General features: G+C 37.8%; 1 protein-coding gene across 1 annotated transcript in view; it reads right to left on the reverse strand.

Annotated features, from left to right (window-relative positions):
- The window catches only part of DNAH9 (dynein axonemal heavy chain 9), a 3419770-nt gene that overhangs the window by 497819 nt on the left and 2907523 nt on the right, over positions 1 to 14428 (reverse strand). The window contains exon 50 of the mRNA XM_044069722.1: positions 3058 to 3483. Within this exon, the coding sequence (XP_043925657.1) occupies positions 3058 to 3483 (426 nt within the window). The remainder of the gene's footprint in view (positions 1 to 3057; positions 3484 to 14428) is intronic.

Raw genomic sequence — 14428 nt, forward strand, 5'->3', positions numbered from 1 at the left:
GCATTACCTTCCCAGCCATCTTGTATGTGTCTAAGATGTTCACTAATTCTGGTTTTAAATTTTCTTTCAAAACCAGAATTAGTGAATATCTTAGACACATCTTAGACGCATGGCCCTGTTTATCTTTTATTAGCACATTTACTGCGGTAATAGAATGCTACATTTAATTATATTATATTATATTATATTATATTATATTATAGTATATTAAATGGATTGGTTTTATTATATTGTTTAAATTTTTTTAAATATCCATGATATATAATATATTTTTGAACTTGAATACTGCTGCTATCTGACTTTGTTTTAGAACATACTGTTGCTTTAAACTTTTTAAGTCTGTTTCAGAATATGATGTCATCCTTACAGGGTTTAAAACAATCTGGGCTGTTTTAAAATTTGTATCTGATGAAGTCTCTGTAATTTTGGAATATTGAAACAAAAGCGCATATATATTTTATTGTTTATTAAATAAAAAATGTGCTTGGTGGTTTTAAGAAGTGGTCTGCCTCCTCTATAGTCATATTTCTACAATTATCTTTTCTCATTCAAGTTTAAAATCCACATTTTTATCTGTCTGTATTGCTGTTTAACAGGGAAAAGTATAATTTAATCCATAATACAAATGGAGTGGGCATCCAAAGCCAAAATGTTGGTCTTTTATAGAGATATGCTTATCAAGTGCATACTTAACAATGGGATTAAGTTTTACTCCCATCTTCTAATATCCACAACCTTTAATCTTATTGTATTTCTAGAATAAAAAGAGAGAGACCAGAAGACATAATGGTAAAAGTCTTCACCTCCCATGCACAGGTACAAGGTTCAATCCTGACCTCCAAGTAATAACTGTTTGGAATTTGCATGCTCTCCTTGAGTCTCTGTGCGGTTCTTCCCTCCCCACAAAACAAGCTCAGTATTTCCATCTTAAAATCACATAATAATGGAGCTATGGGCAGTAACACAGACTCTCGATAGTGCCCTATAAAGGAAAGAGTTACATCTATTGTGGTTTGCAGTATCCTCAAGATAGGAAAACATGCAATGTCAGTGCCAGTCAGTCAGTGGTAAAGAAATGTGCCTCTAATTGATCTCATCATGTTTATTAATGTCACCAAATGGGCATGGGGGGTTGCCAGTAATCAGTGGGTTGAGGGCAATGCAGCAAAACCACTTGGCTTGGGATCCAGAGTCTACTATGCATGAGGAAGACAGACTTGAAATGGTATGGGAACTGTGATGAGAGAGAGGCTTTAGAAGACAGTGAGAGATGTCATCAGAACTAGTGACAGTTTATTGATTAGTAATGAATTGGGCAGTATTTATAATTTTCCCTGACCCACAGTGTGGTCACTATAGTGAGGAAAAAAGCACATTCAGACATTAGCTGCAAGACATACTACATAAAGCAGGACAACAGGAACTGGTGCTGACAGAATAGGATATGAGGACTGTCTGGGTCCACATGGATGGGACAACAGCAATAAAGAAGGAGAGGACATTCTAGACTTCAGTCTGGCAAATGGTTTGATTGGTAGTCAATACATGGTTCAGAAAGAGATGTCACAAGATCACATACAAGAGTGGCTAACATGCAACTCAGGTAGACAACCAGTAATTGTAAAGTCATCCCCAGTGAAACAGTCGGGTCATAGTATAAACCACTGACTACCCACAATCACTTGCAAGCAGTTTAAGGACATGCTGCATTTGCAAGAATAGGGTTTACAAGAAACAGACATTGTGAGTGTTCAGTTTCTTCCTTCATTCACCTGTCTGTGACTATAGTGTTGGTGAAACATCACATTAACCACTGTTTGCCACAATAAGTTGCAAGCAGAGGTCAGAGAATGCTCTATGGTCAACAGAAACCAGGCTGATGACCTCAAAGTTGAGTGGAGAGAAAGCCCAATAGTTCAGGGAATTATTCAGGGCTCTAGCACCTCGAGAAGAAGAGGAAATAGGTGGAGTTGAAAAAGAATAGCAGCACATTGAAACACCATGTGCAATGGCTACAAAACAGATATACAGCCAATCCGGATATGGAAATAAGGTACATAAGCTTGTGGTTGAATGCACATGTCCAGGAAGTCTTCAAAAGAAATGAGTACAGGAAAAAGCGGGAGATAAAAAATACAGACCAGACAAGGAAAGAAAAGAGAAGAGTTGCAAAAACAAAGAACAAGGTGTCAGAGGCACTCTACCAACTTCTGGTAAGTGACTCAGTGGATGGCAGAAAGAAACTCAAAGTCTAAACCATCTGTATTTGAAGTACTGAATATTATAAACAAGATAAAAGAACTGGAAGAGGTGTCTTTAGAAAAGGGAATCATCAAATTATATGGAACAAAATGGAAATTGTGGGAACAGCACATGCAGAATAATATTAAGGAAGAGAAAGAGTTGGGTTTAATGGAAGGCAGGAATTTAGCAATTTGTGTGATGTTGGACTGATGATAATTGCAAAGAAAGAAAAGATATGCGATATATAATGTATGCGAATGGAAAAAGGTTAATATGGTTTGTTTTCTGTTAACCTATATTTGCCTATTTCATAGTGATAACTCGAATTAAATGATTAGTAATAATGGATGCATAGGTGGGAATATAACAAGGTACTTGAGTAACAAATTCTCTGTAAAAGAATATACACGTTTACAGCAGTTTTCTTCATCTCTGCTGATGGAGCAACATATCTTATGAAACTAGATTTCTTTCCATAATTAAATTACTGTGTTTTAAGGAAAGGCTATTAAATTATTAACTTGCAAAGACATACTGCATTTGAAAGAAAGGTGTTTGTAAGAAATGGACTTTGTGAGTGTTTTGTTTCTTACTTCATTCACCTGCCTGTGAGTAGAGTGGTTAGTGAAACCACGAGGTCCTGGACTTGCTCAAAGTAGAAATAATGGTATACTAAAACTTACAAACACCCATCAGTAGAAAGCAGGCAAACCATTCCAAAGTGTGGTACCTGTGATCTGAAAACATTTTCTAATGAAATCATACATTATTTGCTTAAATGGTCACTTTTTTAAATTAAATATTTCTACTTACAGCAATTTTCGCTTTGATGGCTGACAGCTTATCTTGCGCAGCAGACAGATCAGCATTGGCTTTACTCAGGGCTTGCCGTTTTGGTTCCACATCACAGAATACCTCGTAAAACTTTACAATATTAACCACCCAAGAGCAGAGACCAGCTGCTGCAAATGACTTCGATGCCACAAACTCAGGCGTAAACTCTGGATCCAGGAGATATGGCTGGATTGCTTTAAGGCAGTTCTCATGGATATTTTCTTTATTAAAGTTGATGAGGGATTCCAGAAAGCTGTCCACTTTATTCATCATGACCTTTGCAGCCTTCCAGCTCCTGTCCTTTGGCACCTTACCACCAGGTGCTAAGAGCACCATTACAGCAGCCGTGACATTGGTGATAGCTACCACTGGGGATCCAAAAGACTTCAGCTCTGTCAGGTTGTTCTGAAAAGGAAACACAAGATTGACAGATGAAAATATGCTTGTTTAATTTCTTTTCAGGCACTAATGGAGTCTGAACCAGCAATTTTCAATATGAAAGTTTAGGTCTGAAACCTAAAGTATTGTTTCTGAATATTAAATATGATGACTCATCAAACATAACATAGGGAGTTCTTCCAGTGGTATATGGACTATCTAATGGCTTGTTAAATATGAAGTGTTTATTTCCCATGGTACATTAAAGCTGATTTGGACAACACTCAAAAATGTATAGATTTGGTGTCAGTTAATAAATAAGGATAAAATAATGACTACTGAAGATTTAAAAATTGAGTATGACAGACACAAATTCTTGGCTATGTATACAGGAATATAGACAATACATTACAAATATTTTGGATTCAATGCCTTCACATTCAATTTATCCAATACCTAAAATAATTTTATTTATGACTACACTAATTCAAAATGCTAGCACAGACAAAAATAAACTATCATTTTTTTATAAAATACTTAGAAATAAAATTAGTTCTCACACTGAGAAATATTGGGAGTATTTCAACACAATTAATAATTATATTCCAAATGACCAAGACAAACAAAACATACTAGAATCAGCTTATTACACTACCTCTTCAGTAAAGTGGAACATGTATACCTGGAAATGCATGCACAGATCCTTTATTACCCCACAAATTCTAAACAAAATCAATAAGAATTCTAATAACTGTTTGAGATGCTAGAGTATTGAAAGCTGATTGGTCGCATATGTTCTATGACTGTATGCTTCTAAAAAAATATTGGGAAGATATAAATAGTTTTCTTCAAGGCTTATTTACAGATAATTTTGTGATCACTAAATCATTAATCATATTTAACACTTCAATACATCACAGAGTCAAAAAATCCAAATACACATCATTATGGACCATATTGGCAGTAGCAAGGAAAATAACAACATCTAACTGGAAAGCAGAAACTTCTCCTGCTTTTTGAGAATTCAAACAACTTCTTAGTGAACTCTGCAGTCTGGAACTTTTGACCATTAAGTCAAGAACTAATAGAAAAGTAACTAAAATCAATATGTGGAAAAAATTATCTGACTTGCTAGAAAAAATTTGATTGTATATGAATAGATTTATACATGCTTGATATTAATGTGAACGTCATTTGTAAATAGTTATTTAGTTAATTATTGAATGATTGCTTCTCTTTTTTTTTCTATATTGTTAAAAATGGAACATTTAATGTAATTTATTTCTTTATTCAAATCTTAATAAAAATTTCTTGGAAAAAAATGCATAAATTTCATGAACTTACTTACAGATTCAGTTTCTGACTGACGGAAATCAAACTTTTTTTTTTTTACTTTATGACCTTCTGAACAAACATGAAAAAATTGTGCGAGTTACTGAATTATGATCTGTTTCTACTATATGTCAAACAATTATAGTCAAAACATTTTTCAAGGTCTCTGATAGAGATAGACAACTAAATTTGTGTTTTATTTTCGTGAAGCTTAGATGAAGAGATCTGCAGTTTGTACATAAAACCACGTTGAAAGAATGCAACAGTATGACCGCAAAATATAAAGGCGCAACTGTCATTGCAGAACTATATCAAACTGCAGACCAAATAATTTCACTGAAATTATTAATTAGCCATTCATAAAACGAAACCTGTCTTAAAGCAGCAGGAAAAGCATATATAGTTGAATTCCTCTGTCTACCAAGACTTTGTCCTCAGCTGACTGCAGACATTTTCAGAAAGACATGAACTGCATGAAGTAATATAGGCCATTCTAGATAAAAAAGAAAGAAAAAAATCCTTTTATGTTCACTTGGCGGAAGGCTGAATCTGTCAGCACAAATGTGTCTTCCAAGAATGTTCAGACAGTTACTTGTCACTTAAGAGGTCTCCAGAAATACTGTTAAAGTGAGAGGACCACCAACATCCCTGATGCAGATATTAGACATTCCACAGCAGCATCAGCTCAAGCCTAGAGGTAGTCATCTGCAGTGAAATTATGTGATACTGCAAAAAGGAAGCAAGCACTTGGGCTCTTTATTCATATTTTGGAAGATGAAAAGAAACACCTTTCACGCAGTAGCAAAACATCCATCTGTGCCTCTGGTGATCTAGTTTTCAATAGCTGGTAGGATCAGACAGGCAGAATATGATAAAATGGCTAATTCTCCTTACTCTGTTGATGTGTGCGGAAAGGAATCAGTCTCTGCGTGACCTACTGAAAAACCCTAAAGCCTCATAGGCAAACTGAACTAGGGGGAAATGACACATCCTTTGCTTGGGGATGGGTGTGTAGGGGGAAAGGATACAGCATCCTTTGTTTAGGGATGGGCGTGTGCACCAGCCATGTTGCCATCATTTCACATCACTCTTCCTGGGGTTCTACCGCTATATGATGCTCCTGCCACCCTGTTCACTAGTCCATACCAAGTCTTTACTCACCAGTCTTGAGAATTATGCCACACAGATGACTTCCTGAGGAATTAAGGGACCTGTTGAGTGAAGGGATACATCCAGGTTTGCTGAAGAAAAGATATGGGATATTCAAGGAGGACAGACAGGGTGGTATGGGGTTAAACAGAAGAGCCAGTAGTGCACTATTGGGGAATAGAACAGAATTAACCAAGCAAGTCAAAAGCAGCACAGCAAAAACTTTAATCCACAGCAACATTCAGTACAAAAACCAAAGTAACAGTTAAGCGCTTTCTTCTGAGTCATCGGACATCATCAGAACCAAACTACTGGGGAATAGGCACATCTTTCTTGCATGTGTGTGTGTGTGTGTGTGTGTGTGTGTGTGTGTGTGTGTGTGTGTGTGTGTGTGTGTGTGTGTGTGTGTGTGTGTGTTGAAATCAGAAAGTGCATCCAATGACTATCAGCAGACTAGTACACACCTTCTCATCTTACTATTAAAACACATTAAGATTTGCACACATACTTTCATATGTACAGCCCTTAAGTACTTATCTGTAAGTTATCCTGCAAAAAGAAGGCTTCACAACATGATGCTGGCAATATTTGTTTGAAAAGAAGGCAGTTTCTACTGAATTTACCCAGGGTACCTGAAAGTAATAAAGGTGAGAAGGATAATGATGGGAAGAATTCAGGTTCAGAACTTGCCAAGCATGAATGATTTGGATTTGAAAGCCTTACTATTATATTTAATACCTACTGGATGCAAAATGATTACACTTACTAAACATCATCATCATACTCCTCTGTCTCTCCAGCGGACTGGACAATGGATGATAAAGGCTTAAATTGCTTTCAGTCAGTCCTGGATCCGTAGAGCACTCCTCACAACATGTAAAGCAAACACTAAAGCACACAGTCACTGAAACCATTTTCACAATCAGAGACATCACTCAGATTTGTTCATTAAGGAACTGACTGTGTAGTGCAGTGTAAGATGGAAAGTTGTTTTCTGTGATTTTGTTTGTATGGATTCAGTCCCTGAATTACCTGACAGGCGTGTGTGTGTGTGTGTGTGTGTGTGTGTGTGTGTGTGTGTGTGTGTGTGTGTGTGTGTGTGTGTGTGTGTGTGTGTCTGTGTAGAATACCAAGAATTTTCTTTGTTTTTGCAATGCTGTATGATTGCCTATAACTCTTTATTAGATACAGATAATGTTTCTGTCTTCACGCCTTCTAGTATACATACCTTCTGCTACCTCACACTGTGAACACAAATACTTAGATACAATGGATTCAACATACACACCTGTTTTACTATGCTAAACATATATAACAGAACATATGTTCATTCTGTTGGCAACAAGTAAATATGACAGTCTGCATACACCATTCTGTCAGAAATTCTTTTTTCTGCAAGAGTTCTCCTATATTATCCTGTGCTTTATAAAACCTGCAGGAGTTCTCATATGTTATCCTGTGCTTTATAAAATCACTTCTCAGTGCAGCTCAGTTAGTTTAAAGCACTCCTACACAATAAGTTGAATCACCCCCTCTCATGTCAGTAGGGTTAGAACTCTTGTCACACTGCAAGCCAAGTTTGTTAAATGGGAAACCTTTTCTTAAGGTCACTAGTGTGTGTGTGTGTGTGTGTGTGTGTGTGTGTGTGTGGTGCAGCTGTTTTCTAACAGCATGCAAGCATAGTAAGAAGTGCTTGTAGGGAGAGCACACTAACCTGTTGAGGGTACTGCTGGTTTCCAAAATGCTAAGATAGTACTAGAATGGTTTCAGAGAATATATCTTTACCTGGTCTTCCTGGGATGGGATTGAGTTGAGGATTTTCAAACACTGATGGAATAAAAGTAATTACATAAAAATCATCTCAAGGTGCAATTAAATATAGAATGACTGTACAGAGGTACATTTTTATTCAGCCACAGTGTACTCTTATTTAACTTTGCAAACTTGCAGAGTGCAAGGAGCACAGAATAAATATTTCATTTTGGGTTAGATCACCATGTCTGTCAACCATCTGTCTGATGGCTGCAAGCATTCCAACTTGTTTTCCACTAGACAAGAGTCATCTATTGCATGGCCATCACAGAGGAACAGTCTGTGGATGTTTCATATGCATGCTATCCTGTATACCATGTAAGTACCCAGTCCAGTGCTGACATAGTCCCCTCAGGCATCCTTAATCCCCCTCATCAATGAGCAGATGGCTTCATTAGGATGTTGGGTCCTACACCAGGGATACATTCAGAGATGCAGGCTGAGACATGACTCTCTACCCTGTGAGAGATAAGCAGGCATTACCTCTTTATTCCTCTCCCTCCTTGTCTGACTCTTCAAGTACTATTTGATCCTACAGGAATTAGTCAGGGCTCTGTCCCACTATGCCAAGCAGGCAGCAAATTTGTCATTGTGTAGCACATTCCTGGGATACTAGTCCAGTATCTTTCATTACACACACACAAGAATGTTGCTCCTATTCCCTTCCTTGGAAGTCACCAGTCATCCAGAAGTTTCTACTCAGCTATTGCTCTCTTCCAATTATGTGCATTCATTTTGACATCTTTCTCTCACTGAAACTGAAGACAGCACATATAATTTTCTGAATGGCTCCCAGGTAGTAATTACCACAGATAAGACATTGTCATCACATTGAAATTATGTCTCAGTAACCACACAAATAAAAAGAGTTTGAGTTGTAGGAGAGTCTCAGATGTGGGCATCTTTCTATTTAGACACTCACCATTTAGTAGTGTCACTATGATGTCTGAATTTGAGTTTCAGTTTGGTATATTGGAATGTCTAGTTACGGGACTCGGCTTAAAAAAGGAATATGGGGCAGCAAATACTTTAAGCAGTATGCAGAAGCCCTGTTATGAGAGGTGAATATGTAATGGCTCCTCTTAGATTGACACCAGCTACATAGCCAATCATCTTATCTTGGTATTTAAGCATCATTTTTGGTGAAGCCAAAATACTACAGAAGACCAGTGTCTTTCCTATTTCTAGCACATATGCAGAAAGTTTCATCATGTCACTCTGCATGTCTGTCTGGCTGGAGTGCCTCAGGTTATTCATTTCCCCCATGGGCAACCATAATCATATCCCTCTAGTTTAAAAGACCATAGGGCCACTGTGACATCATGCATCCTGGCATTGGGCAAGAAGCTTACAGTCACCCTGTCCTTGTCTTCTCTGGTGATGGTGGAATCTATATGCCTAGCTACAGATTCACCTACAAATAAAACTTTTTGCTATATAGAAGGAGAGTACGCAGGCCTTATGGGCTTAGCCCTGCTTCCTGGTAACTCTTACATAAGCTGTGTGGAGTTGTAGTGTAGATAGGAAATAGGTGTGGCTTTGTATACATGAGGCTGAGATGTTTCAAAGTGTGTGCATGCGTGTAGGTGAGTGAGGGAGAAAATATGAGAGTTTGTGTGTGTTGTGTGTATGCATGCACACATATGTGAGTATGTCCTGTGTAAACTGGTGCTGTTTTCAGTATGAGTTATGAACCTTTTGCTGAACTCATGATGGGACAGGCGCTAGCTTCCCTGCAACCTTGAATTGGATTAAGTGGGTTATTAGGATAGGAATGAATAAATTAATTTATAAGACAATTCAACAGAATTGCTTTTCAAATCAGCATTTCACAAAACTGAAAAATACCAAGGAATAAGTCTTACTGCTTTATATTGATTCCAGAATCACAGAACCTTGGTAAATAGAGGTTTTACTTCTTCCCTAAAGTTCTGTTACCTGTTCCAGACACAATACATGAGTTTACGTCGTTAACAAGTAACTGTATTTATCACTGTTAATTATAACGTACTCCAGATGTCCATACAACTGTTTTATTTAAACCATATTTTCTTTCCACCAGCAAAATTTAAGAAATGTGCAAGACTAATTAATATTTGTCTATTTTATGATTTTGCTGTTCTGACAAACAGATAAAACATGAATGACATTTTTTATACAGGTTAGATCGGCACTAAGGGGATAAAAATGGAAATTAAAGAATACTACTTCTATTGAACTGAATGTGTATACATGCACACGTCTGAGTGTGTACATTGTGTATTTCACTAAAACTTTGATTTACTCACCAGTGTCCTATGAAACACAACTGTGGTTTCATTTTTTGTTTAACACAATCTTCTCTGTTCTTCAGTAAACAAGTGTTACGGCATCTTTTAACATCCACTTTGGCTGCTACCAACTCAGACAGATAAGGACCTGATTTACTGTTGTACCTGTAGGTGCCACATCAGATTTACTGTTGTACCTGTAGGCGCCACATCGGAAGTGTAACACCGCTATATACTGCATTGCCAATTATGGAACAGAAATGCAAATAACTGGTGCTGGGACTGAACCAACAATCTTCTATCACCAAATGTGAGAATGCAAACATCTGATCCAGTCATACTGCAGAAGGATGCCAATAAATACCTTGTTTTGCATGCGGACAGTTGACTGCTGCCATCATCCCTAACAGACAGCCAGTCACAAATATTTGGGCGCACACACACACACACACACATATATATATATATATATATATATATATATATATACACACACACACACACACACACATATATATATATACACACACATATATATATATATATATATATATATATACACACACACACACACACACACACACACACACACACACACACACACTCAGTGCCTAAGATACAATCTGAAATATGTGAACTGCAGTACAAATGTAATGATATCATTACCATTGTCAGTACCTTATACCGCTTGCTCTTAAGTGATGTACCTATTACTTCGGCACTGCTGTTGCAGTATCAGTTTGCACTTATCACTTTGTTACACTTTTAGACCTAGATCTTTACTTATTTTTTAAACATCTCCCAGTGAGAAAGCCTGCATTCTGACTGCTTAGTACGTCTGACTGCTTAGTACATACTGTTCCTAAGAGCTATTCTAACAATGTATGATTTGACACGGCTAGCACTATGGTACAGTGGTACTATCTATGTCTCTCATCTTGAAGGCTGATGTTCACGTCTAACATCTGCTCCATTTTGATGGAGTTTATGAGACATTCATTGTACTAATCACTAATGCAGCAGCCACAGCTAAACATGTTATGTCCTGCCAAGAATATAACAGTCGGACAGCTTCCAAAGCTTCAGGGTACATTCCACGCATCCAAACTGTCAAGCAGCTAGAGGTCAGCTGGCTAAAAGACAAGTTTGGGTGTGAAGCCCTTCAGAGCTATACTGCTGCAGAAGGGTACACTCCTCTGAGGATCGATCGTCAGCTTGTGCTTTCCTTTGCTGGGCAGATAAGTTCCCTTTGGGGGAAAAAAGCTTCCAATTCCTTCATTTTGTTGGCATTTTATTACCTTCCTCTTCATGAAAGTTATATTAAAGCTACGACTGTTGTGTTTTAAGTTTCTTGAGACTGCAACATACTTATAAACAGAGCACTTGTTTTTTTCTGTCAGTTTAAAAGTTGTGTAAAGTAACTGAAAATGTTTTTTCTGCAGAGAAATTGTGTTTATTTTTCTTTTGTGGAGTATGTGTTTTTATGTCAAAAAAGTAACTTTTGAGTACTGGTAGTGTTTACTGGCGTTTGCCGCTTTTCTTCCCTGGGAAAGAGGCATCATCTTCAGATTGACAAGTCCCATGGTCAGCCCTTTTTCCAGCGACAAAAAGAAAAAGTTAAGCAAACTACCTTTGAAACCACAGCAGGCTAACCATTTGCCTCAGCTGCAGGTGGGTGACCCTGCTGTTGGCATTAGGCTATTTACCTTTTACCCCAGACCACTCTGGTGTAACACCTACAGTCACTATGGATGGGCTAGGGACAGCCACTCTTGTCAGTCCTGGGTGAGGAAACAAGTAAGGTTTTCCTGTTGTGTCAGAATGCTGTGCCCATCCCTAAGGAAGCAGCTGCTGCTATTGGTAACATGGTTGGCCTCATTTTTCCTATCAAATAGAAACAGAAAACAAACCATGTATCTACTCCTCATCAAATTTCTTTGTTTAGGAGTAGTTTACTGTGTCTGACTCAGGGTTTCAATCAGGCTATAGATCCTTCTTGTAAACTAGTTTCTGGTAAATGAAAGAGGGATTCCTCTTTTCCTGAAGATATTCATGATTCTGAGTTTGAACAGAAAGATGTAGGGAAGGATGCAATGTTTCTTCTTCAGATTTCTGATTCAGACTCAGAGACCAGCTCCGTTTCTGATTCTTCAGGGGAGGATGTCTTTCCTTGAGCCTATTGCTTGAATGTACCACTATTTTTAATGGGGAAACACTGAGGCTTCTCAGTCCCTCAGAAAATGCTATGAATTGTTACACAAGGATTTTCTGTAACCTACAGCAATTCTGCCTGCTCTATCTGCTTTAGAGTATGTGTGTCTTACTGCCTGAAATTTTCCTAATAGTAAGCCACATAACCCTAAAAAGACAGAAATGATGTACAGAGTTCTTCAGTATTTTAATTTTTTTATACATTATTCCCCAATTTGACCCAGCAGCTATATCTTTAGTTGATCCTTCTGCTGCTAAGCACTTAGTTAATTAAAATCCTACTCTTTCTGATAAGGATGGGAAAAATTATTGATAGGTATAGGAAAATGTGTATACTTCTGCAACTCTGATTTTCAGAATTTTAAATTTTAGGCTTATATGTTAAAGTACGTTCTGACAAATTGTGAAAGTATGAGGAAACTTTTATCTGTAGTTTCTTCTTATGAGGAAAATCTGTTTTAAATAACTTAGTTTCTTCTATTGCTCTGGCCACTGCTTATTGTTTGCAGTGTGTGTATGACTATGTTGGTACTTCTTCCAAGGCAATGGTCACCGACACTGTTTTGAGGAGGTATGCAAGGCTACAATCTCCCAGATGATGTTAAAATGACATTTTAAAATCCCCCTTGGATTGAGATTTAGTGTTTGGCCCTTCCACTGCAGAGATGATCAAAAAGTGTGATGAAAGAGAGTAGCTGATCCAGGGAACCACTAAATTTTTTTCAGCCCTTTTCCAAATTGTCCAAGGGATTTTCTATCTCCTTTTCCAGTTTAGGCAAAAAACAAGACAAACATTCTCAACAAAATTTGCATAAAAAGAAGTTTAAGAAGAAATGGCAAGTGGGTTCCAAAAACAACTCTCTACCCATCCAAAACCAAGGACAGTACAAGTCTGAATGACTATTCAAGAGATATTGTTACCCCCCCCCCCCCCCCAACCTGGCTACTTTTTTCTTCCACAAAGTTTGAGTCTCCATTTTTATCTTTGGCAACAGATTGTTTCAGACAAATTGGTTCTGAAAATCATTCATTAAGGTTACAGATAGCAGTGGGAGGAAATTCCTCCTTTTCAGGGGCTCATTCTTCATCTTTGACATGAGACTGTTGTCACATTGAGTTATACGAATAGATGGGAAACATTTTTTTTTCTTTCAAGAATGTTCCTAGTGCAAAAGAAGGGAAATGACTGGAGACCATTTTGGATTTTTTTCTGACAGTGCCCATTTTACAACCTGTTAACTCTTCATTCTCTTTCAAGTTTCCAGGTAACACTAGACTTCAAACGTTTCTTAAGGTTCCGTGTGTCTAGATCATATTCTCAGTTTTCTTCCTTACATTTTGTGTCTTGCTCAAGTTATGGCTCATTGCAGGCTACAATGTATTCACAGTTTTCCATATTTAGATGGTTGCTTATCTTTGCAGAGTTTTTTTCAAAGTGTCAGGAATCTCTCTCTCTCTCTTTTGAGTGACAGATATCTTACACAAGCTGGGACTCCAAGAGAATATTCAAAAGTCTATCTTGACTCCCTCACACTGAATTGTGTTCCTGAGACATCAATTAGAAACCTCAACTTAAACAGCTTTTCTTCTACGGAACAAATAGATCTTTATTTAGATCTAGTTCTAAGGTTTTTCACTCCGATTTCAATCACCGTGAAGGAAAACCTCAAGATTTTGGGTCACCTGGCATCTATGATTTTCATGATACCCCTGATAAAACTCTGCATGAGAAAGATACAGTGTCTGACATCTCTCTGTTCCAAGCATCACACTTCTCAAATCTGAGGGCTTAGGTTTGTCATAAGAGAGAACTTTTGGTGGAGACATCAGCCAGCCTTAAATCCAGGTCTGCTCTTCTTTCTCCCTGCTGCAACACAGGCAGTCACCACAAACATTTCAGCCTTTGCTTCAGAAGCAGTTTCAGGAGGGATAAAAGTGAAGGGGTTATGGGACCCAAAGGACAAATGCAAGCACATAAATATAAAAGAGGCGCTTGCCCCATATCAAGGCACTTGGCTGTTTGAACAAGCCTTGGTTTCTGGGACCTCTTCAAATGGTAAGAGACAATGCTATAGCCATGTGGTACATCAACAAGCAAATGGGAACCAGTCTGTACCCCCTTTGCATACTGGCCATGTTAGCTTGGGATACAGCTTCACAGCACACTCTCACTCCACAGGCATCCCACATTCCATCAG

Source organism: Protopterus annectens, chromosome 4.part0, assembly GCF_019279795.1.
Source record: "Protopterus annectens isolate FY-2018-M chromosome 4.part0, PAN1.0, whole genome shotgun sequence".
Taxonomy (NCBI): Eukaryota; Metazoa; Chordata; order Ceratodontiformes; family Protopteridae; genus Protopterus; species Protopterus annectens.